Here is a 27,396-nt window from a genome sequence, read left to right on the forward strand (position 1 = left end):
TAATTCGTTTCTCCCTGTTTATGAGGGCGCTGGTCTGATATTGGTGATTGGGAAATTGCAACCTTTAGTAAATTGTATTTTAATTGTTTTATGAGGGGTTTTTTTCTGGATAATATCTCCAGCTGTTGAGTACAAGGAAATATTGTCAGTTAAACCCTTGATTAAAGATCTGGATATGAAGCAGCGGATGGAAGATTTATGACACTTAAGTGCATTAAAACAAAGAAGACATTGTTACTATCGAAACAAGGAACTGGTAATAAACTGAGAACACCTTTATGGAGCCGACTTTCTAGAATGAAGTTTGTCTTATCTAGTTAGTGTCATTAAACGTTTTCTTTATAACCCTTTAGAAAAAACCTGCTCATCCAGGGAGATTAGACACCTCTCCACCACTAATTAGCTGCCATTACATTTTAACGCTGATTAAAAGATCAATTCCTGTTTACAACAAAACAGCCTTGGAGATGAGGGCAGAGATTAAACCAGAAAAAATAAAGATATAAAGGTGTAAGGGGACACTTGCAGAATATAATACAATATTCAGAATTCTATGGAAGGGGTGAAGCGTTTAAACATAGATCAATGAACTCAAAAGTACAGTACAATAGACACAAATGTGAATAATGCACTAGTATAATGATAATGATTAACAGCTACATAGCTAGATATGAAATAGGTAGATATAGATATAATAAAAAGAACGATAAATACAATAAAATTGGATTTAATTTCTATATAGAAACTATAGCTATGAATACATATATAGATCATTTCTATTAATTTGTAACACTTATTTGCCGTGCTAAAGTGCCTATACAAAATGTTACAATCTTAGTTATTTTTACATTTGTGCAACAGTCTGAAAATAATTACGGGAAATAGGAATGATTTTGCCCTGTAAATGTCTGAATGTTTTCAATAAATTGTAATTTAAGACAAAAATACGGTAAATAACATATTATATTAAATATAAAAAAGCCCAAATAATACATGTAATAATAATAATAATAATAATAATATAATAATAATAATAATAATAATAATAATAATAATAATAATAATAAACATGTGCAATACCAGTTATAACGAAATATTTATTTACATCTGAAACCCACACATATAATATAACTTGATAGATCAGTAAAATACTTTACTAAAGACACCAACCCGAGAACAACGTAGAGTTGTCACCCCAGAATCAGCATCGTGTCTAACATGAAGGGAGACTACCTGGCAGTAGGTCTGTAACATTGTTATCATCGTTGATTTATGTATTATTATGTGTTAATCTGCAGCCTGACATATTACTAACGTGTTTGCAGGTCTTTATCTTACAGCCATGCAACCTTTGTCTATAAAGCTGTTGTATGACTGCAAGCTCCACCATGCTGGGACTTGTAGTTCCCCAACATCTGGAGAGGAACAGGCTGCAGAACTCTGACTGTTATATCATGGGCAGGGGGAGGGGATAACAAGGTCAATACAAGTCATCCAGACCTTTCCCCTGGTGACACGAGGAACTTTCATGTCTATTACTTTTCCTCTGTGCTGGAGAGAGGGACATGCAGGATATTAATATTTAAATGAGCTGGCAGGGACTTAGACAGAGTGGGTTTGGCTTGCAATGAGAGGCTAATTAGCTCATTACAGAACTGTCATGCTGCCATTTAGTGAAGGGGTGATGAGGTAATTGTCTGAGGACCAATCCGAAGCTGGGACCAAGATCCAGGACTGAGAACTATGAGGCAGAGGCTGAGAAAGAATCAGGAGAGAGAGGACAGAAGGTGATCACCCAGGATCCGGCAATCATCAACTTTTATCACTGCCTATATCTGGCCTGGAGAGTTTAGAAGTTGGGATCCCCTGGATTAGAAGGAAGAGGGTGAGGGATCTACACAGCAAATACCCCTTTACTTACCCCTCTGGGTCAAAGATGTGTTAGCCCAGGCCAGCTAAAGCAATTATTAGACCACGAAGCTTACCATCTATTTCATTAAGTGACCGTCTACAGCCACCTGCCGCAAGCCTGGACCAGGGCTACTCACCTTGCTCAGTGTTTGTAGCTCTTCAGCAATGCAGAAAGCAATGGAGAACTCCCACAAGTTCCGAATTGATGCCCTCCTGGCTGAAGAGCGCCCCCGCCTGTTTCCTTACCAGGGCAGGGAGCCGGCTGTGTCCCAATCCGCGCCAGTGTCACAGCTGTACCCCAAGGCAAGCTTTCTGCCTCTGCATGGACTGTACCCAGCGCCTCTGTACCACCTGCCCACCCTGGGCACGGCGCACCCACACTTCGCCTACAGCGGCTTCACGGGGGTTCCTGCCCCAGGACCAGAGCACATTAAGGCAGCATCATTGCCCCTGGAACACTGGCTCAGGGCTGGGATGCTTCTGCACCGTGGTCCCGACCTGCACCGTGAGTACCAGGGGGTGGCACCCGAGCATGGGAGGGGCTGTGGGGGTATTTTATATAGCACCAGGGATTTGTCGTTGTGTATAGATTTATGGTGATTTGTAATATAAAACCGTGTGATTCTGCTGATCTAGTTACTAAAGTCCGTGTAACAGGTAGATAGATGTGTCTGTGTAACAGGTAGGTGTCTCTGTGCACCCCTGATCCCTGTGTAACAGGTAGGTGTCTCTGTGCACCCCTGATCCCTGTGTAACAGGTAGGTGTCTCTGTGCACCCCTGATCCCTGTGTAACAGGTAGGTGTCTCTGGGCACCGCTGATCACCGTGTAACAGGTAGGTGTCTCTGTGCACCCCTGATCCCTGTGTAACAGGTAGGTGTCTCTGTGCACCCCTGATCACCGTGTAACAGGTAGGTGTCTCTGTGCACCTGATTACTGTGTAACAGGTAGGTGTCTCTGTGCACCCCTGATCACTGTGAAACAGGTAGGTGTCTCTGTGATCCCTGTGTAACAGGTAGGTGTCTCTGGGCACCGCTGATCACTGTGTAACAGGTAGGTGTCTCTGTGCACCCCTGATCCCTGTGTAACAGGTAGGTGTCTCTGTGCACCCCTGATCACCGTGTAACAGGTAGGTGTCTCTGTGCACCTGATTACTGTGTAACAGGTAGGTGTCTCTGTGCACCCCTGATCACTGTGAAACAGGTAGGTGTCTCTGTGATCCCTGTGTAACAGGTAGGTGTCACAGTGCACCTGATCACAGTGTAACAGGTAGGTGCCTCTGGCACCTGATCACTGTGTAACAGGTAGGTGACTCTAGCACCTGATCACTGTGTAACAGGTAGGTGTCTCTGTGATCCCTGTGTAACAGGTAGGTGTCACAGTGCACCTGGTTATTGTGTAACAGGTAGGTGTCACTGTGCACCTGATCACAGTGTAACAGGTAGGTGCCTCTGGCACCTGATCACAGTGTAACAGGTAGGTGTCTCTGGCACCTGATCACTGTGTAACAGGTAGGTATCTCTGTGCACCTGGTTGTTGTGTAACAGGTAGGTGTCTCTGGCACCTGATCACTGTGTAACAGGTAGGTGTCTCTGGCACCTGATCACTGTGTAACAGGTAGGTGTCTCTGGCACCTGATCACTGTGTAACAGGTAGGTGCCTCTGGCACCTGATCACTGTGTAACAGGTAGGTGTCTCTGTGCACCTGATCACTGTGTAACAGGTAGGTGGTCTGACGAGGAGCCTGTGACCTGCTGCCCTGACATTAATCTACCAGTCTGTGAGTAGTGACTGATAATAGCCCTTCAGGGATTAGACAATGAGCCGTTCTTGTTCCTCAGTGATAATCAATTTAAGTAAATGCCAACAGTTTAATTGAGTGTTCCTGAGGAGGTCAGAGAGAGCGAAGGAGGTCAGAGGACATTGTATATAGTCCTTGGCTGTGTGTACTGAGGAACGTCAGCCGGGCAGTCGCTGGTGCAGTGCTGGGGTCATTGTTCTCTCACCTCCTTATACCCTCCTGGCACATTAACCTCCTTATACCCTCCTGGCACATTAACATCGTTATACCCTCCTGGCACATTAACCTCCTTATACCCTCCTGGCACATTAACATCATTATACCCAGCTGGCACACTGACTTCATTATAGCTGGCCTTCACTATAACCTCCTTATACCCAGCTGGCACACTGACATCATTATACCCTCTTATCACACTGGCATCGTTATACCCGGCCGTCACTATAACCTCCTTATACCCTCCTGGCACACTGACATTATTATACCCGGCCGTCACTATAACCTCCTTATACCCTCCTGGCACACTGACTTCATTATAGCTGGCCGTCACTATAACCTCCTTATACCCAGCTGGCACACTGACATCATTATACCCTCCTATCACACTGGCATCGTTATACCCGGCCGTCACTATAACCTCCTTATACCCTCCTGGCACACTGACATCATTATACCCGGCCGTCACTATAACCTCCTTATACCCTCCTGGCACACTAACATCATTATACCCGGCTCTCAATATAACCTCCATATACCCTCCTGGCACACTAACATCATTATACCCGGCTCTCAATATAACCTCCATATACCCTCCTGGCACACTGACATCATTATACCCGGCCGTTCCTATAACCTACTTATACCCAACTGGCACCATCACTCCATAACACATAGCTTTTCAAATTACATTTGAGCCATGTTCCCATTTACATTATCAGCAACGTTTCGTATCTCTTGAGTCCCTGACACTTACCCCAGCCATCTGAGCCTGTCCCTCAGTGTGAACCTTTTGCCCTGGCACATGGATACATGCTGCCTCTGTACTGCATGGCATGGCTCCTTGCCACTAACTACACCAACATCACTACAATACTCTACCAAGGTGTCACACTCACCTACTGATAAGAGGTTGGCAGCCTGTCAACCAGTCACCTCGCCCGTAAATTACAACCGACGCCCTCATCCTTTAATGGAGGGTCTGTAAACGCACCCAACACACAGCCTTAATAGCTGTAAAGCAGACTCTCTTCTTATGTTCCCCGCGCAGCTTACACCATCACCCCAACCGCAGTGCCAACACCTTGACTTAACAGACTGCTGGTGCCAGCTTAGCCTACTACACAACCAGCTTTGGCTCCAGCTAATACACAGCTGGCGCCGCCATATACAACAGAATTACTGAATGGATCGTGTGGTCGACAGCTAAACATTCATTTTGCTGCCATTCAGAAAGTCGAAAACATTGCGCCAACAACTGAAATGTAGACAGTATTATTAGAACAACAATTCGAATGTCTCAGCATTATATGGATATTGTTAGCGACAGAGTTAGTAATGTTATTGACCATCTAATAATACTGTCTACATTAAATTTGTCAACCTAATAATACTGTCAATGTTATTATTGTCGACTTTCCAACCCTGTCTATATTATGGTGTCGACCATATAAATAATGATCATGTAACTGTTGAACAAATGTATCAGTAAGCTATTGCTTTGCAGTTATCAGCACTATACATGCTATAGCAATATATTCTGCCCATCCATTCAAATGATGAAGTACGCATATACAGAGAATATGATTGTACCCCCGTCCTTCTGAATACACAGCCAGACAATTAACTTTTTATAAAGGATGTATTATGAATATTAGAGATCCTAGAATTCTTAAATGAAAAACAGCGACAGACCTGACATTTGAAGGCATAAAATCTACACCATACGTCGCTTTAGATCTCAAATAAGGTGAAACAGTCTTTCTCTTCTCGTTAATTTGGGTTCATCAACAGTTTCAATGATTTTCAAAGATTTTGCGTGGAGAAAAGTCACTGTCATGGAAATTATATAACTTATGGGAGTACTTATCTTTGTCAAAGTATAAAACTAAGACAGGCAGATGAAAAGTAAAAAAAATAAGTTTGTCTACAAGAACATTTAAACCAGAGGTGTCCAAGTTCAGTCCTCAAGGACTACCAACAGGTCATGTTTTCAGGATTTCTGTCTGTAGAAACAAGTGTCTCACTTGTGCGTGATTAAAGAAATACTGGTGAACTGTGTGATAATTGAGTTATCACCTGCGGGAAAAATGGCCACTGTCTGTCTGTCTCTACAGTGTGCACCTTGGAGGTGAAACGGTTGATAAGTAATTTTTCCATTAACTGTGATAAGTGTTCAACAAAACATAACCCTCATTTGCTTTAATTAATATGAATATTAGTTGCCATAGTACCAATACCCAAGCAATAAAGTATCATTAGCTATCAGAGTACCTTTATTCTACTAAAACAAAAATATAATATTTATTGTTAATTCATTTTCAGTATAAGATTGCCCTTATAGTGGGATCTGTGCTCTGCTTACAGTAGTCTCATAAGGTGGAGTATAGACATCATCATCATCATCATCATTTATTTATATAGCGCCACTGATTCCGCAGCGCTGTACAGAGAACTCACTCACATCAGTCCCTGCCCCATTGGGGCTTACAGTCTAAATTCCCTACTATACACACACACACACACACACACACACACACACACACAGACTAGGGTAAATTTTTGATAGTAGCCAATTAACCTACCAGTATGTTTTTGGAGTGTGGGAGGAAACCGGAGCACCCGAAGGAAACCCACGCAAACAAACATACAAATTCCACACAGATAAGGCCATGGTCGGGAATTGAACTCATGACCCCAGTGCTGTGAGGCAGAACTGCTAACCACTGAGCCACCGTGCTGGCGCATGGCGTCACACAGAGTTTAATGGGTCTCTTATTTACTCCTCTAGCAGTTGTGTTCTGTTTGGAAAATGCTGGTGAGGAAGAGACCTAAGACTACGTTATCTAGGGGCAAGATCCTTTAACATTTTTAAATTGTGATAAGAGTAACATCAGTAAACATTACCATCGCCCACATCAGACTCCACCAACGATTTATACACCTGATAAGATAATGGAAACCTTTATCACAGGTCATGACAGGGAATGAAGTGTGTGCTACACCCTCTTTACGCCCTCCACCCCCTCTACAGGTTCAAGGCTTTGATACAAAGGGCTACAGCCTGCCTGTGTAGTGGGAGGAGCCAAAAAAAAATTGTGGTCACGCCCGTTTCGGCAGCTATGGAAGGAACCAGTACTTAAGAGGATAAAGTCTATTTTGTTACTGAAATCTCTGAAGCACATTGTGATACTACCATTGTGTGTGCTAAATCATTACTCAAATGTACTTTGACAGTGATGTCACTGGCTCCTAGTGAATGGATAGGCTGCACACTCAGTGATGTAAATGGTTCCTAGTGAATGGATAGGCTGCATTCTCAGTGATGTCACTGGTTCCTAGTGACTGAATAGGCTGCATTCTCTGGTACATAGTGAATGGATAGGCTGCACACTCAGTGATGTCACTGGTTCCTAGTGAATGGATAGGCTGCATTCTCAGTGAGGTCACTGGCTCCTAGTGAATGGATAGGCTGCATTCTCTGTGAGGTCACTGGTTCCTAGTGAATGGATAGGCTGCATTCTCAGTGATGTCGTCACTGGTTCCTAGTGAATGGATAGGCTGCATTCTCAGTGATGTCGTCACTGGTTCCTAGTGAATTCATAGGCTGTGTTTTCATCAGTATTGATCCCTCCCACAGAATGGCTGCCTCCACTGTGTGTGTAGGTGACAGGTGATGGATTGCTCTATAATTGCTACGTGACATTATTGTTAGTGATCTGTGTGCTCTCATATTAACAGCTCTTGTGTGCGGACTGTGTATACATCCACATATAATGAGACAGAGGTATATTTGCACAGAACAATCAGTGGTACCAAGCATCATTTCAGTGTGTTGTGTAAGTGGATTTTAAATCTTCTCCCAGTAATGAGTGGGTCCACGATAATTGTTTGATTAGGATTATAGAAGTTAATTTGTCACCCATTGAAATGACAGATACTAAAAACAGGAACTACAAATCAGAACTTTGTGTCCTGATAATTATAAGGGGAGGTAATTACTGTTACTTCGTTCAATATTGGAAAATTAAAAGTTTTATTATCACTTTAGTCTTACACAAATCAGAAAAACCATAGCTTAAAAGGGAATGGTCATGAAGTTAAAAAAAATAATCATAATATATGGGATAATACAATTTGTGCTGTAAAATCTATAGATATTATAAACCTAAGGGGAGTTCTGTCACTATATAAAAGCACAAGGCTTAGGCTGAGACATCATAACTCACAAATTACAAGCAATGACATCATAATTCACTTATATAGTTTATTTACAGGAGTCTATATATGCATTATCATGTATTAACTTGTGGGCACACTTGACTATTTTTTCAGAGAGATTGTGCAAGTAACACCGAGGAGCCGTGTGTATCGCTGTGCATTGTTACAAGTGGGTGTGTCTTGCTCTTGCCAAGGGGCGTGTCTTCCTCCATCCTTGGTTGAATTAATACATACAAAATCCTGACATTCTGGGAGATTTGCTAACTGTGCTTGTTTGGTATATATTTATAGCAAAATATATTTTTCCATTGCTCTGTCTGTGCACAACACAAAATTCCCTGGCAGAAACCTTTCGGTCCCTGGCCTCCTTTATCAGTTCCAGATAAACCTTGGTCCCACATATCAGTGGATTTTATTACGGTTCTACTTCTTAGCAGAGATTACAACATCATTTGGTTTGTAACTGACTGTTTTCCTAAAGCAGCCCATTTTATTCCTTTGAAGCAGCTTCCGACTGCCTCTACATTAGCTGACTTCTTTATTAAGGAAACCCTTCACCCGCATGGTTGCCCTCTGGAGATCTCTTCCATTCCAGTGCAGTACAATTCATGTCCAACTTCCAGAGGACTGTCTGCAAGAGCTTCATCATGAACTGTACTGCGTACTATCCTCAATTCAACAGGCAAATCAAGATCTCTAAACCTTTTTTGAGGATCTTCATTAAGGCCAGCCACGATCATTATTGGGTAGATCTCTTGCCTTGGGCAGAGTTTGCCCACAGTAACCCTGTCTGGATCAAGTTCAAGGCAAATTTAGCAAAGTCTTCTCTTTGTTACAACACCTACTGACAAAAGAAGGGGAGCAGTCCCTAAATTAGTTCTGGCTGACAAAGTATGATTATCCACTCGGAAACTTCACCTTCGAGTTCCAAGCATGAAACTCGCCTCTTGCTAAATTAGACCCTTTAAAATGAATCTAGTAGACTTCAAGCAAGATTTAATTATGTAATCCAAACGTGTTTAATAATTCCTTATTAAAACCTGTGGTGATCAATCAAATCTCTTCTTCAAGTTCTCCTTAGAGAGACTCTAAGCAAAGGCTGAATACTCCTCACATTTAAATAAGGGGGTTCCAGAGAATATCAGCTAGTAGTAGGAAAGCTTGTTCTGCTCAAACCAATCTAGACCTGAACTGGAGACTTATGGCGGTTCACTGGAGCTCACAGTAATCCCAGTAGACACAAATTTAGAACCCAGAAGTAGGGGATAAGAAGACAGCTCTCTTAGAGAGCCCGGCGTGACTCCTAAACAACTAAGTAATTTCAGAGGTTCCCGTCCCCTTAGCGGAAAGAGAGTCAGGTGTTTATTCCCACTTGTTTCTTAAGAAAAACAGTTCAGGGGTTTCTGAATGGTCTTGGTTCTCAAAGCAAAGCAGTTTCAGACAGAGTCTCTAAGGTCTGACCTGGCAGCCATAGAACCAGGGAATTTCATGACCACCATAGATTTAAAGGACCCTCACTTGCATATCCCTATCTTAAAAGCCCATAAGAATTTTCTACGGCTACGTTTCTTAAAGTGACCCTTTCAATTCACAAGCCTCCGCTTTGGACTATCTACTCTTTTATTAATGTTTTGGCATTCGTACTAGCTCAACTGAGGCACCAAGAGATCAAATTATACCCTTACCTAGACAACGTTTTTCTAAGCCTCCCAATATATAATGAACGGTTTATCAATTGCGAGAAAAGTCATTTAACACCATCCACAACAAGGCAGTTCCTAGGAATGATTATAGACTCAAAGCAAGGATCAGTCTGACTCAACAGAGACTAGCGAAAATAAGGACAGAAGTCAAAGAGCTAGCCAATCAAAGGCGACCTTCTAGAAGAACATGCATGGCAGTGCTGGGAATGTTTACATCATTTATCCAATTATTATCTTGGGCTCAATTCAATATGAGGGTGATCCAGAGCAATATAATCACCTTGTGGAGAATTTATCCCAGGGAGGGCGGAGTGATGACGAAAAGTATTCCCCTTACAAAGCTTCTGGAGCTGAAGGCCGTGTGCTGGGGGATTTAAGCCTTCCAGCATGCGATTATTCATAGCCGCTCACAAATAGACAACAGGACAGTTGTGCTGTTCATCAACCATCAGAGAGGCACAAAAAATTGGTCCATGATGAATGAAGCAACAAAAGTTCTTCAATGGGCAGACCAAGAGGTATCATCAATCTCCGGAATGTTCAGTTCATAGTGGACAAGTACTGGAAACCTCAAATGCGCCACAATGACATAAACAAAGGTGGTAAGTATTTTCTCAAACTGTGGATGTGATGGTGGGTGCACTGAGAGGGTCCTGGAAATTCAGACTAGGGTATGTCTTCTCTCTGCGGTCTCCAATAGCAAAACTACTAGCGAAAATCAAGCAAGAGAAGCCAGGGGTGGTGGCACTGACACCTGTTTGGCCAAAGAAAGCGTAGTTCTCTCAGGTACTAAATATATCTGCTGTCTGTCAAGCCAGATATATCATTGCAAGATCCAATAAGTCACCTACACCTCTATGTCTGAAGGGGTGGAGGGGGAAAGGCTAAATTTGCAAATGCTTCTCATTTACTAGTCTTCTAGAGGCCAGAAGGACTGGAGACCTTCATTCGCTACTGTACCAAGAGCGTTTCTTGTACATTTTCAAGGATAGAGTAGTGTTAAGTCTCAATCTTAAGGAAAATGGTTTCTAAATTCCATATTTTTAATTATTAATCTGGAACATCAGCAACAAAAACGTTCGCCATCAGCATCGATAAAACTTAAAGAAATGAAGAAAAACTCAGAACTGCCCACATTTGAAGTCACTGTCTGATGAATAAAAGGATGATGGTCACTGTCTCATATGTGGGCTGCAGTTAATGGCATAGCTATTAATAAAACTCCCCGTACCTCTGAAAAACTTTGTGGAAAACAGGATTGTATAGGCAGAAATTTATTGCCGTTATGTGTCTGAATGAAGACAGAGTAAAGTGTTGTATACAAGATAAGCAGAAAGGTATCTCAGAGGTTAAGGACACTAAGGGGTATATTTACTAAACTGTGGGTTTGAAAAAGTGGAGATGTTGCCTATAGCAACCAATCAGATTCTAGCTGTCATTTTGTAGAATGTACTAAATAAATGATAACTAGAATCTGATTGGTTGCTATAGGCAACACCTCCTCTTTTTAAACCTGCAGTTTACTAATAGAGCTATAGGAGACAATAACAACCAATCAGCAATTAGCTTTTTATCTGTCTAGAGCAAGTTAGACAATGAAAGCAAGTGTCTGATTGGTTGCTATAGTTGAATGCAAATCCTGTACCTAAGTGGAATGTTAGTAAATTAGCCCTATTGACTGATACTGAGAAACCCAATCAATGTAATCCATCCTATCCCAAGGAGCTGACATTTAGCACTCTCTTATTCCATCTGTTCGTTTCCCAAGGACGTTTCATTAAATTAGGAGCGAGTGGGCTTGGCAGCCATAAATTGTCACGTTAAGTGCCGGCTTTGTGCTGGGTAGATGACAAGCTGTAAACTCCTCTCTCTTTGTCTTATTGTATTGCGGTGGCACTAAATAATTATGGTGCCATAACCTTATCCTCTTCAATACTGGAGAATAAGAACAGATAAAGAATGTTATCCGTATCTATCCTTTAAGCTACTCTTTCAATATCAAGAGCATAATAAGTCTAAACAAATAGTATAGTCGTACAGTTTATTTTAGTTTCACATTGGATAGTCCTGGTCCATCTGTCCGTCCAGGGCCTGACTCATCTTTGAACGTGACGCGAACACAAACTGCATTTTAAAATCCCGCACATAACTTGTATGCACGTAAGCCCATATTCAAATACAAGCGGATCTCAAGAAACGTTTCCATTTGAATCTGAGTATAAGTATGCTCTGGCTATACGTTACTTGCCGAATGTAGACAGACATCTTTAAAAAAAAAAAAAAATGTTTTATTTTTTTTGTAGATTAAATACATAGATCAGGATGTTTTTAATGAGTATATAAAATGCATTTTTATAGTTTCTCTAACTTGAAAACACATGTTCTAGCATGGCTAAGTGGTTAGCACTTCTGCCTCACAGCGCTGGGGTCATGAGTTCAATTCCTGACCATGGCCTTATCTGTGTGGAGTTTGTATGTTCTCCCCGTGTTTGCGTGGGTTTCCTCCGGGTGCTCCAGTTTCCTCCCACACTCCAAAAACATACTGGTAGGTTAATTGGCTGCTATCAAAATTGACCCTAGTCTCTCTCTCTCTCTCTGTATGTCTGTGTATGTTAGGGAATTTAGACGGTAAGCTCCAATAGGGCAGGGACTGATGTGAGTGAGTTCTCTGTACAGCGCTGCGGAATCAGTGGCGCTATATAAATAAATGGTGATGATGATGATACCTGTAGTCATCACTATCAGTCGGCACTTACGCCCTGTAGCTGGTGCAGAGGATACGGCCAAAAAACACGTATATACACGGCTGAACTTGATTTAGCCGCATTTGCGTAGGCACGCCCTTACTGTAAGTAATAACATATCAGCAGGCTATATAAACAAGTGTTACAAGCTATAACAAACAGATCTGACAATAAACCAGGGAGGAGCTGGGGCCCCAGGTGAAGGCTCGAAGGGCCGAATTTGGCCCTTGCACTGCTATATAAGAAGACTGTGTTCTCTGTGGAAGGTGGAGCCGACATCTCAGCTATATTTACTTGTTCCTAAGTATCGTACGCAGGAAATTTTGTGTAAATGTTGCCAATTAATCATCAATTGGGACTTTAGTGCATAGTTATTTGGTAACAGACTAGTATAAAACAAACATATTCAGGATGTGACACAACAAGGGTCCACACTGGGCTCTTATCACATAAGACGTCACCGTAACACTGGCCTACAGGCCTAATCTAGGTTAAACATTTTGACCATACCGGGACGATTTTTTACCCCTACGAGGTTAACAGCTTGACACCAGTTTACAAAAGTCATGTTTTATGAATATGTATAAAGTGACCTAGTACCGGTTGAATAAGATGTTCATCCTTGTTTCTCCTTCTGGCAGTGGAAGGGTGAAGGTGGCAGAAATGAATTTGACATCACCCCCTGGGAGTCCACGGATGAAGTGTGGCAGAAGGAAGGACAATACCCCGGCTAATTGTGCGGGGGCTGAGTGTTTGGCCTCATTGTCCTGAGTGAATAGTAGGAACTTGCTGGTGTTCTTAGTGTCCTGTTGAAGTGATATAAGGGGAGGGTCTCTCTCATGCCCCATTAGCCCGGGTGAAGAGCTCTCAGACGGGAATACAAAGCTCAGTATTAAAAGAAAAGTGGTCTCCTACTAGCTAACCACAAATGTGTCATCCGGGTGTGTGTAGATTGTGTATTACATGTGAGTTTGCCTACAGGGCGTGCAATGTGTGTGTGCTGGCATCTCAAAGTCATTATGTTATTTGTTCCCAATTTGTTATTTGTCTGAGATTATTGTTATGGATGTGTGTACAGAAAGGTATTTATTACTTTACTTTTGTAAATATTTATTTAACACTTTTCTGTAGAATATTCATTTGTATATTTTATATTGGAAGAGTTATAGGATTATCTACATTTAAAGGCACACTGCCACTACACATCATTTTATTTACATTTAAAGCATAACTTTTAGAAGTGTACATTTGAGATATATTTTGTATAGATAACGCTCTGTACAAAAGGATCTGTTGTTTAATTGTTGGAGCTGCAGTTGTTCTTACTATCTCATTTCTCCCTCCGTCTCAGTAGCCCGTCCCTTGTCACTGTGCAGCAATTAATAGCTGCTTAACATGATCGGATAATTACTGATGGTACTATCTATGGCCTGGGAAGCCTCAGCCAGTACATGAGTGAAAGGAGCCGGAGATATCACAAAGTGAGACACAGCTGCTGTGCAGGGCTCCGGCAGAAACACAGAGGACAGAAAAATGTAAAACTCTGGGACAGCAGTGAAAATGCTGAAGACCTGTTCCACTACCTGCATTGCTTCTGCACTTCTTGTTCCTCCTTGGCAATTTACATATGCCACTGCAGTGACATTGAAGGATTGGAGGTGGACTGGTTTTCCTTGAAGGAGAGACTGAGCTCCCTGGAGGGCTAACAGCATGGCTCTTAGCTCGAGAACATCTATGGACCGAGGCGACTCCCTGTCTTTCCAAAGACCCTGGAGACGAAGCTGGAGAACAACAGCTCCCCAGCCCTTCAGACTAGCATCTGTGGCCACCAGAATCCAAGACCACAGGACAAAAGATTGGCCCATCATCAGAAGCTCTTGAACTAGCCACCATTTCAGAGGTTGACAAGTCTCCCTGGAGAGTCTGATTCCTTGGGTCATCAGATGAAAAAGGGGAACACGACCAATGTCTTAGTAGATTCCAATGGAATGTGCGAGAGTGGAAACAACCGTATGGGAGGGTTTCGAACATAGATACCATCAACCTTAGAATTCCCCATGCCCAAGCGCATGGAAGGACCAGGGTGACTCAGGATTAACCGTACAAAGAGTTGTAGGGATCTGTAGAGAAGGTTCTGGAAAAAAAACTTCTGAAAAGTTGTGTCCATTATTAATCCTAGAAATCTCATCCTATGTGAGGACATCAACTGGGATCTGGAATAATTGATTATTCAACCGTGTTGCTCCAGAATTTGAATAGACAGGGTCAGATGCTAATAGAGAAAAGGACCTGATAAGTCTTTGAGGAGAAAATAGTCCAAATGCGAAATAATGTTCTCTCCCAAGACACGTAAACGTTCTGCCATTACCGCCATAATCTTTGTGAAAACTCTCTGGGCTGTGGAAAGCCAAAGGGGAAAGCCCTCAATTGATAATGGGAGTTTCCTACTGTATAAACAAAGGACTGATCCCATCCGAAACTTGTCTACTCGTAGATGTTGGTTTAGCCCCTTGAGGTTTAGAAATGATCGAAATGAACCGTCCTGTTGGGGCACCAAGAACAGGTTTGAATAAAGCCCCCGATGTTTCTGTCACTCTGGACATGATCCCCAAGTTCCAAATATCTTAGGTGTACACCGCCCACTGATATTTCAATAATTGTAGGTGACCACCTACCTCCACAGTCGTGAGGAGAGGAAGGTCCCGTCATGCGGATTAGTATTTTTTTTTTAAATTTTATTTTAAGATCTTGGAATTCGGACATCTTCTAGAGTAAGCATCTCTACCCGTTTGCAACTGTCCTTGAATTGCAAAGAGAGTACCTCTATTGGCGGGCTGAACTTAATAGCCCGTGTTCACAAGAAAGGATTTCCAAAAAGACCCAAAACTTAGTTCGTGAATTAGGGGCATTCACCGGCAGTAAAGTAACTTCACCTCCGGTTGCATGGCTAATCATACTACCCAACACAGTCCTGTTTCAATATATAAATATATATATATATAACAGAATAATCCTCACAATAGTAGAATCTCAACAATAAGTTGATAACTATGTGAAGGAATTAGTAAATGTTCTACAGAAATATATTTGTACAGATATGTGTAAGGCAAAACTGATGTAAGGTACTCGTCCCTCCAGAACCAGGTCTACGGCAGAGTACCCGCTGATAGAATGCAGCCTGTGAGTCACACACAGTATATACTGCTGATAGAGAGCAGCCTGTCAGTTACACACAGTATATACTGCTGATAGAGAGCAGCCTGTCAGTCACACACAGTATATACTGCTGATAGAGAGCAGCCTGTCAGTCACACACAGTATATACTACTGATAGAGATCAGCCTGTCAGTCACACACAGTATATACTGCTGATAGAGATCAGCCTGTCAGTCACACACAGTATATACTGCTGATAGAGAGCAGCCTGTCAGTCACACACAGTATATACTGCTGATAGAGAGCAGCCTGTCAGTCACACACAGTATATACTGCTGATAGAGAGCAGCCTGTCAGTCACACACAGTATATACTACTGATAGAGAGCAGCCTGTCAGTCACACACAGTATATACTACTAATAGAGAGCAGCCTGTCAGTCACACACAGTATATACTGCTGATAGAGAGCAGCCTGTCAGTCACACACAGTATATACTGCTGATAGAGAGCAGCCTGTCAGTCACACACAGTATATACTGCTGATAGAGAGCAGCCTGTCAGTCACACACAGTATATACTACTGATAGAGAGCAGCCTGTCAGTCACACACAGTATATACTGCTGATAGAGAGCAGCCTGTCAGTCACACACAGTATATACTGCTGATAGAGAGCAGCCTGTCAGTCACACACAGTATATACTACTGATAGAGAGCAGCCTGTCAGTCACACACAGTATATACTACTGATAGAGAGCAGCCTGTCAGTCACACACAGTATATACTGCTGATAGAGATCAGCCTGTCAGTTACACACAGTATATACTGGTGATAGAGAGCAGCCTGTCAGTCACACACAGTATATACTGGTGATAGAGAGCAGCCTGTCAGTTACACACAGTATATACTGGTGATAGAGAGCAGCCTGTCAGTCACACACAGTATATACTGCTGATAGAGAGCAGCCTGTCAGTCACACACAGTATATACTACTGATAGAGAGCAGCCTGTCAGTCACACACAGAATATACTGCTGATAGAGAGCAGCCTGTCAGTCACACACAGTATATACTGCTGATAGAGATCAGCCTGTCAGTTACACACAGTATATACTGGTGATAGAGAGCAGCCTGTCAGTCACACACAGTATATACTGGTGATAGAGAGCAGCCTGTCAGTCACACACAGTATATACTGCTGATAGAGAGCAGCCTGTCAGTCACACACAGTATATACTACTGATAGAGAGCAGCCTGTCAGTCACACACAGTATATACTGCTGATAGAGAGCAGCCTGTCAGTCACACACAGTATATACTACTGATAGAGAGCAGCCTGTCAGTCACACACAGTATATACTGCTGATAGAGAGCAGCCCGTCAGTCACACACAGTATATACTGGTGATAGAGAGCAGCCTGTCAGTCACACACAGTATATACTACTGATAGAGAGCAGCCTGTCAGTCACACACAGTATATACTGGTGATAGAGAGCAGCCTGTCAGTCACACACAGTATATACTGCTGATAGAGAGCAGCCTGTCAGTCACACACAGTATATACTACTGATAGAGAGCAGCCTGTCAGTCACACACAGTATATACTGCTGATAGAGAGCAGCCTGTCAGTCACACACAGTATATACTGCTGATAGAGAGCAACCTGTCAGTCACACACAGTATATACTGCTGATAGAGAGCAGCCTGTCAGTCACACACAGTATATACTGCTGATAGAGAGCAGCCTGTCAGTCACACACAGTATATACTGCTGATAGAGAGCAGCCTGTCAGTCACACACAGTATATACTGCTGATAGAGAGCAGCCTGTCAGTCACACACAGTATATACTGCTGATAGAGAGCAGTCTGTCAGTCACACACAGTATATACTGCTGATAGAGAGCAGCCTGTCAGTCACACACAGTATATACTGCTGATAGAGAGCAGCCTGTCAGTCACACACAGTATATACTGGTGATAGAGAGCAGCCTGTCAGTCACACACAGTATATACTGCTGATAGAGAGCAGCCTGTCAGTTACACACAGTATATACTGCTGATAGAGAGCAGCCTGTCAGTCACACACAGTATATACTGCTGATAGAGAGCAGCCTGTCAGTCACACACAGTATATACTGATCAGTGTCTGTGAGGTAAAACTGCTCAGGAGTTTCTTCAACTGTTTACTGTCCAGTTCTGTGAATTGGCTCCAATGAACAGACCAATCTGTGAAGGGGGAACAGTCCTATAGGGATATAACATGATCCTCCTCAGTTTTTATATATTATTATTTAAAAAGAAACAGACAGGCCATAAACAATCAGACCACAGAGATAATAGTAAAATCACGTTTGTTTTGATCCTGGCTAATGCCTCAAAACAGTATGGAAACTAATCTCTGAATAATAAAATTATGTCTCATAATCATTTACTGAGCACTCATGTAAAATACTGTCTGCATTAACTTTAGATCCTTCTATAATAAAACTCTAAACTGGATGTAGATATATATATATATATATATATATATATATATAGAGACAGTCTTCTCTATATTACCACAAGGACCCTCAGTAACTAGTTACCCCCCAGTGAGGTACTTACTGCTGAGGACGGGGTCACACTGAGCACTAACAGCCCCCGGTCTCTGTACCCCACAGATCATCTGACAGGTTGTGAACAGCTATAAAATTCTGCACAATAATTCTTGTTCTTATCAGACATTATATTTATTTTCTTTTATTTATTTTTTTTTCAAGAAATAGATGAGGCAACTTTCACAGATAAAAATACAGTAAAATAATGACTAGTTCTGACTCTGGCTAATAATAGCCTCATAACAGTAATATAGATATCTGTGGTAATAATAATGTAAAAGTGGAAGATATGGTATAAAATCACCTAAATGCAGATAGAGTCTAGTTATAACACTACATGCCTTTTGTAAACACATATATATATACATAAACAAACATATATATATATATATATATAAAACTCTGCTGACTTATATCATAAACAACTGGGGTACTTGCGATTGTCAGTGAAGAGAGGTCAGCAGCAGATGATTCTCCATTATGTCAGTCAGGATCCTCTGATTTCCCGCCTTTGGAGTGTACCAATCAGCAGAGAGGGGGGGGGGTCTCCTTTACACTCCCAACACTAGTGTTTTTTTTTTAATATATATCCCCTATGGGGTACTGAGCTGACACAAGGAGGACTTGTGAGGAGCAGCCAGCAGCAGTAGAGCTCTCTGAGCTGCCTCTGAAGTCCGACTGCGATGACAGGAAAAGGTGCGAATATACCCCCCCTCGGAGCATACCACTGACAGGGGGAGAGTCTCTCACTCACTCCCCGCTGTCTGATGGTTCAAATGCCCATAGGAAGCCTCTATCAGCCCAGGCTGCCGCACTGCGTTGTGCTCCTGTATCAATGCCCCTTCGGAATCCTTCCTAGGGCTCTATGTGAGCCAAGTCCCCCCTCCGCCTCAGCGGGGGACTTGGTATCTCCCAGTATGTCCAGTCCTCGGACGGAGTGCGGCGCTCTCTGCCTGTGGCAGCGCCGGACCCGTCGGGACGGTGCAGTGACAGTCGCTTAGCGCTGTCACTGCTCTCGATCAATAAACACCACACTGAGCTGTGCGGTCTTTTATAAATATTCTTCTTCTACTATTTTTTTAAAGGAAAACGGAGCATTGCTCCATTTTGAAACATGTGAGGAAAAAAATGTGAAATACATCCATACATCCTACACTCATACCAATAATCTAATACAAATAATAAAATCTAAACCTAAGCAGAAAGTACTGCTAAGCAGTACTAAACCCAGCCCAACTCCTTGGGCACTTAAACAAAACTGGGGTCTGTGGGGTTGCAGAGGTTGCAGAGGGGAGGAGTCAGCGGCAAACTTAGTTGTTAACTATTTAAGTGCCAACTCCATGCGCCCTCATACAACCCCCATGGTAGCAGTGTCCCCCAGAGTGGATGAAGGAGAAAATATATTTTTACAGTTGCTGCTGATTTGCAAACACAAGTTCTAGCTGTATACACAGCCCACATCACTATCTTTCAGCATTTACACCCGACCTGTTGCTGGTGCAAGTGATATGGTTGAAAAACACGTGAATCAGACATTGATGCGCGCGCTTGACCTTGGCATGACTGCCCTATACATTGATTACGTGCATCAGCTCAGTCCCCTCCCTGTTCTGCCCATGAAACTGTAGGCTGTAGTAAATGGTCGTTTGCGTTTGAAGATGAATTGGACGTTGCTGGGTTCACTGGCGTATGGTATGGTTCATGTGCAGTACAATTTAATGCAAAATACGGCACGTATTGGGATTTACTTTCCTTAATGGATCAGGCCTGATGTGTGCAGTGGTTTAATAATTTCAGTAGTGAGCAGTGGCTGAACTGTCGCTGTGGCTGGGGGTGGATCGGATATAGCGCCCGGAGATGAGCCTGGGCCGTAGCTGCAACAAGCAGTGGATCCTACCACTATCATTTCAGCGCAGGCACAGGGAATCCAAAACAAGGCTTCACTGTGAAGAGCAGAGTGGGGAGACATGGACTGCATGCCCCCCCCCCTCCCCTCCAAATTTTGATGATGTAAAGATGTAAGGGCAGATGTGGGAGCATTTTTTTAGGTACATGTTTACTGTAACTACGGCTAAAAAAATATATGTGATTAATTTTATTATTGATAAATAGAGCTATGGTTGAAAGGAGAATCAATACAAAGTGCCTCATGCCTCAGTGAGATCACTAGTTTGTGCCTCAGTCCTAGTTCCCAGTGAATCGATGGCTTACTATGAATAGGCGATAGTCACACCTCAATGAACAGCATCGTTATATACGCAGCTAACTATAGCCGGGACAAACTGGCTGGTTTGGCCATTAAAACATCCACCAAACAAAGAGCCTCAGTCCTGCCTGGCGTTCGCCGTCTGCCGTACACGGAGCCGTGCGCTATTAACACCAGCAATTAATGACCTGATTACATTCATCCTGTAGATCGGAAGACAGAAAACAATAAGTGTATCATGTTTCACGTAGTAAAGCCTTGTCCCTGAATACACAGTGTTCTGTTTTACCTATCAATGTTTAACAAGTAGCAATGATTACTGAAGAGAGTTACCTGGATGTATATATAATTGTCAGATTAACACAGCTATCTGTACTGTCATAAACATATATGTTACAGTGTGGACTTGTTCTAGAACCTCAACATGTTAAATGTCATCAGTCGGCTGAATGTGAGTTTTGCCAATAGGAACTGAACGTGTTGTCTCGCCACGAAGGCGACTTGTGGAAAATATTGCAATATTAAGATATCTTCAGGTCTATGTGGTTTTACTTGTATTTATCAAGTGTTGTATGATGCTCACACATCATATAACAAATTGTTGGATCTGTATCTAATTTGGCCAAACACATTATAGACAATCTGGTTCATTCGGTTATTTGTTGGGTGGTCTGATTACAAGGACCTTTAGCGGGTGTTGCCCGTCGGCCAATGACTTCATATGTCCATTCTGCTCTACTCTGACTTTGATCGTCTCAAACTTTCTTCTGAGACAAACATGACTTAAAGAAAAATCACTCCTGTTGTAATACAACTTATTATGTATAACTACAGTATTAAAGGCTGCTAGTTGTGCACTTAAATACACAAATATCACTGCAAAACATAGTTTTACTTATTATATATTTAGGAGTTCTATCTGTTACAGTAGGTTATAGGATAGGCTCAATGATATGACTTGACATTTAAATCCAGACTACTGCAGGAAAGAAGATTCCCACGGGATTTTTAAACAGGATAACAACATTTGTATTTAACTGAATTGAATTTCAGGCATACTGCTGACTTTGTGACTCCGGGAGATCCCACTGGAGGACAAACCAAGTGACAGGGGTAGGAGGGGGTGTGGTGATGTCTTTGCGTCACTATAGCTCCACCCCCTACTATAAAATGACGAAATTCACGGCATTGAATAGCGAAGGGCAGGGCTTACTGACGCAATTAACCCGCCTGCCCCCCCCCCCTCCTGATATTCAATGCCGTGAATTTCAGCATTTTTTAGGTTTGCCTACTCTTCCGGGACTCCCGGAAATTCTGGGAGAGTAGGCAAGTATGATTTTAGGGCAATGCTATTTTAGCATTTACTACTAACACTGTAGAAACGCATCACTGCATAATTGTACACACTTGTTACGCCGTATGTTTAGCGCAAACGCTCCCGTTTGTGAACTGGACCCGCCTTGAGACACAACATATACATATATAGTTTTCTTATGTGCGTGTTTTCCCTACATAGGTACCGACCTCTTAATGAGAACTAGTGTATCTCCAAGCAGCACTGTAGTAGAGAGCCAACACTGGAACAGAAGGCAGTGGATTACTCAGTGCCAAACCCAGCTAAATTAATAAACGCTTTAGGCTCCGACAATCAATAGACACAAGCTGTCCTTATCGGCTGTCTAATAACTAATGATTGGTCTACAAACAGAGATAGACACCCAGTTTATAGAATTGTTTACACAGCCTTATCTGGATGGCAGCGAGCGGGTTCAGAGTGCAGTAACTCACAGTACATATGAAAGGGAAATTTGCTGCCCATGTAAATATTATCATTAGGTGTGAATCTCACACATGTTAAGTCCTGGCCATTGTGCGCAGTCACTGTGTTGCAATGATGGCCTCTTCCTCTATTTGCTGCGGTGTTTGAGATCCAGGCGACTATTTGACAAATCTTTTATTTCTTTCTTGATCTCTTCTGACACTTTTCCCAACTCTCCGTCTCTCACGGGAACGGATGAGTGAAGTGTGTATGCACTTTGTATGTCAATACATGAAGCCGTCACTGTGAATTAAGTGTGGATTAAGTGACATTTTATAACGCGTCTTTTACAAATTATATATATGTCCGCAAATGAAGAACAACTAAACTATTAATATTTATGGATATGTCTAAGATTGTGTATTACACAGCTAAATAAAATACTGTAGCTGCCATTATTGAATTAGTATACTTAACAAGCTACATCTAGCATCTCTCTGCCCCTTTTCTTTGCTGAAATGTCGCCTGTTTAGTGCGGGTGCAGTTTGCATAAGCTTCCGCATACATATGTCTGAGGGATAGGCTTGCAGTCTCCTAGGTAAAGTGAAATCACTTTGCTTATTAAGGGACTGAGTGAGTAACTGTTATCCAGGACAAACCATGTTACAATGCAAGGAGTGTAAATTAGCTTACTATTTTGCACACAAGTTAAATACTGGCTGTTTTTCCATGTAGCACACAAATACGTGATAGCTTTATTTTTACACTGAAACTTAAAGTTAATCTAGGACATGCCCTACCTACCCCAACTATAAATCTGTTCTCACATCTTAAATTTACCTCCCCCTCCATTGCAACATGGTTTTGCCCAGGTGCAAAGTTACTCCTTTTTTATGCTTTGCTCTCCTTAAACACTCAGGCCCTGAGTGTTTACATTTCAGATTTGTCCAATGTTGACCCTTAACGCCAGCATTCTGGCTTTTCACCACTTAATAAATAGACCCCTTAGTTTAATTACCTCCAGAGAGATCTGTGCCTGTTCCAACATCTTCATAGAACATAACGATTTACTATGCAAAACATTTCTTAGAAAACGTGGAGAACTGCAAAACTGAATTTTGATTTGATGAAAGCTGCATAGGCAAACCGAGGTGGGGGTGGGGAGGTTCCTGTGCCTGGAAACCCCCCCCCCCCCAAGCCTGGGGCACTGTATAATTGAGGTGGCTGGACCCTGCCCCCGCTTCACACAGTTCTGCTTGAAAAGGGAGAGCTGCGTGCACCTAACAGTAGTGCACGCAGCACTGCCCTTGTATATTATGGGGATAGGAAGAGTTGGAGAGCAGCCAAGCACTGTCTAAAATTATAGCCACACCCCCATGCATTCTGGTCACGCCCACTGGCGGCGTGGTGTGGAAACCCCCCTCTACAAATCCTGCGTTTGCCCCTGAGCTGCATCGATTTATTTATTAAGGTCGGATCTGTTTCGTTAGTGTGTTGGTTGGAGCAGTACTATGTAATGATTCTGGTGTCTCTTCTTGTCCGCAGCCTCCGCTCAGCCCGGATTAATGGGCAAGTGCCGGCGCCCTCGTACCGCCTTCACCAGCCAACAGCTGCTTGAACTGGAAAATCAGTTCAAACTCAACAAGTATCTGTCACGACCAAAGCGCTTTGAGGTGGCAACTTCCCTCATGCTTACTGAGACCCAGGTGAGACACGTAGGCAGAGGGCTTTATTACCAACGTATATACTTATCATCTGCATATACAGGACTGACATTTGTCTGTCAGGGACTGTCCTATTTACTTTCACTGAAAATCCTTAACCCCAAATTACCTTGAGGCAGCCATTTTGTCAGTTGAGTCAATATAAATGACAATGCAGCCTATGAATTCATTGGGAAGTACTTCACTGAAGTATGAGGCACTTTGTACCTCATGCCTCTGTGATGTTCCTAGTAAATTGAAGTTGAGGTTGAATATTGGTTCAGCTCACAAAATGGCTGCCCAGGTCATACTTTCCACATTTATGATCCTGGGATCTCCAGGAGGGGAGGTTAAATGGGAGAGGTGCCTCAGATCAACGTTAGTTTGGGCCAGCCCCAGTTTCACAGTGACTCAGTCAAATAACTGCAGTGGGTGTTGCCAAAATAGAACAATTTGCAGTGAATTGCGTCACTGAGGCTGCCATCCGGGAGAAAGGCCTGACATTGACCAATTGGCCAACAAAATCTGCATGTGTGTCACCAGTTTATGCAAAGTGTTTACTAATATCATATATTTCACATAATACACAGTGGGCCTAAGTCATTAAGGAGAGCAAAGCATAAAAAAGGAGCAACTTTGCACCCGGGCAAAACCACATTGCATTGGAGGGGGAGGCAAATTTAAAATGTGGAGACAGATTTATATTTAGAGTAGGGAATGGCCTAGATAAACTTTAACTTTCAGTGTAAAAAAAAAAAAACTATCAAGAATTTGTGTGCTAGATGAAAAACCATACAGAATTTAACTTATGTGCAAAATAATAAAATAATTTGAACCCCTTGCATTATAACATGGTTTGTCCCGGACAACATTTACTCCTTTTTTTTTTTTTACCTTACTCTCCTTAATGACTCAGGCCCTGTATGTACAATACACAGGTATCATTAGTCAGGGATAAATACGTGCCCTATGGTATATTATAAGTAGTAATATCAGAGTTCCTGGGCTGCTATATAGACCTGCTGCAGGCTGCTACTGCAGATTTAGGTGCGCCCTCTTGTGGTCGTCACTGGAAATTACTCAAGACAAATTGCATGAAAACAGCAACGGTGCTTTTTCCCATTATTTTTAATAATGACAGTCCTTTATTTAAAATATATGGTTAATAATCATTGAAAAGTTATCAAAAATGTTGATATACTCCAAACACTTCCTATAATGAGCCTTTTAATAATTCTATCCAGAAAACTGTATTTTATTATAAGTTAAAAGAGAATCATCATCAGCTATTTATATAGCACCACCAATTCTGCAGCGCTCACTCACATCAATTCCCTGCCCCATTGGAGCTTACAGTCTAAATCCCCTAACACACACACACACAGACAGAGAGACTAGGGTCAAGTTGTTAGCAGCCAATTAACCTAGTAGTATATTTTTGGGGTGTGGGAGGAAACCCGAGCACCCGGATGAAACCCACGCAAACACGGGGAGAACATACAAACTCCACACAGATAAGGCTATGGTCGGGAATTGAACTCATGACCTCAGTGCTGTGAGGCAGAAGTGCTAACCACTGAGCCACCGTGCTGCCCATAGATATTAAAGGAAATGACAAATTCTAAATAATAATTTGATGAATATAAATACTTATTATATATAAGTAATCTTCATCTAATCTCTTCCCAGGTAAAGATCTGGTTTCAGAACCGCAGGATGAAGTGGAAGAGAAGTCGGAAAGTGAAAGATCAGGGACCCACCAGCAAAGCGGACAGACAGAGATCAGTGGAGGAAACACTGACCAAAGATGGTCGAGACGAAGAGGATGAGGAAGAAGAGGATGAAGAAGAGGATGTGGAGTTTCAAAGTGCGGACAGGAGCTCAGACATCTTACGACATACAGCCCAGCTGAGCTACAGTCCAGAATCGTTTTGCTCTGAAGAAGAGAGTGCTACCATGCCCTCTCCATAATGAGACATATACACATGGACTACGGGCCACAGGAAGCCCAACCTCCAGTTTATTTATTTATGATGGACAATAGTATTCCTAAAAATGTAGAGGCTGGATATATTTAATTTATATGTATTTAACTAATTATCTGCAGGGGTTATCTGGGTGGGAGTAGACAGAGGATGGGGTGTATGTTAGGGGTACACAAGTTGGCTCCATAGGAGTGAACGTCTGACGTGTGATCTTCTGACGTACAATGCGCTCATTAAAAATATTTAAGATGTTGCAGCCGAAAGGGAACTATTCTCTGCTCCAGAACACAAATCTAAATTGCTATGAAGGTATCGTCACCCCTAAGCAGACGTGTCACACTGTCATCAGGATGTTAAATCTCAGGCAATAGGTCATATCTTGAATCTGGAGTTCTGGGGGTAGAATTACTAAAACTACTAGGAAAAGTAACATGGGTAGCAATCATTTTGGTTAGCCATGGCCAGTGGGTCACAATTAATCAGAAGACTTGGGGGAGATTTATCAAACCTTGTAAAAAGAAAAAGTAGGGGTGTTGCCCGTAGCAATCAATCAGATTCCAGCTATTATTTTTCTGGTATATTCTGGAAAACGATAGCTAGAACCTGATTGGTTGCAGTGGGCAACACCTCCACTTTTCCTGTGTAGGTTTAATAATTCTATAGACATATGTGACACTGAGAGGGAGATTGAATCCTGAGTGTGCTTCTTTCTGACATCTTCCTTCTGTTCTGGGGAAGGAGCTGCTAGCGTTGCAAGATGGATTTGAGGTGTGGAAGTGAGAGGGGCCCCCCTCCTGCTCTATGGGGCCCACACATGTGCAGTGAAGCTCCGTTTGGCCGTTCAGCACCAGCCCCAGCGCAGAACGGGAACCTCTAGAGGAGGCATCAGTATCTCTGGGCCCCTGGCCCCAAATTTTGCTATGGAAAGTTACGTCCCTGTGGTGTTGCATAATGCCAGGTCCAGCTGTGGAAAACATGGCTGGGGCATTATCCCTGTCTTTTTCTGGTGGCGAGCTTGAATATTTTTTTTTAACAAAAAGGTACTGTTGGCATCTGCTATTTCATTCAATAGAACTTTGAGTCTCTGTTCTAATTGGAAGACAGAGAACAAGGGTGGAGGATGGGGTTAAAAGATAGTGGTAAGAAGCATTGATCCCAATACAGACTATACAGTTGCTATATGTATTTTATTTGCTTCATGGTCAAAAGCTGTCCATGCCTATGGCGGTCCGGGAGCTGGGCACAGCGCTCACATTACATCCAGCATGCCTGGGGCACACACAGGCAGTCAACTTTCACATGCATTTACCAACATCCCTGATAATGAGCCCAACGATTTTGGGCATCACAGTAGTTTCCCGGGTTGTGCTCGCTGTGATATCGGCCCGGTTGCC

The 27,396-nt window shown here is 42.5% G+C and overlaps 1 protein-coding gene and 1 long non-coding RNA gene across 2 annotated transcripts in view; one reads left to right on the forward strand and one right to left on the reverse strand.

The window, feature by feature from the left end:
- LOC142097088 (uncharacterized) overlaps nt 1-27,396 on the reverse strand; it is a 52,900-nt gene that overhangs the window by 18,437 nt on the left and 7,067 nt on the right. The gene's annotated exons all lie outside the window — the stretch shown is intronic.
- LOC142097087 (uncharacterized) lies at nt 1,692-26,527 on the forward strand. The gene is made up of 3 exons (XM_075178681.1): nt 1,692-2,416; nt 23,860-24,020; nt 25,707-26,527. Exons 1-3 carry the CDS (start codon nt 2,077-2,079, stop codon nt 25,986-25,988), a joined length of 783 nt encoding a protein of 260 aa, XP_075034782.1. The 5' UTR covers nt 1,692-2,076; the 3' UTR covers nt 25,989-26,527.

The sequence above is a fragment of the Mixophyes fleayi genome, chromosome 7 (genome assembly GCF_038048845.1).
Source record: "Mixophyes fleayi isolate aMixFle1 chromosome 7, aMixFle1.hap1, whole genome shotgun sequence".
Classification (NCBI taxonomy): Eukaryota; Metazoa; Chordata; class Amphibia; order Anura; family Limnodynastidae; genus Mixophyes; species Mixophyes fleayi.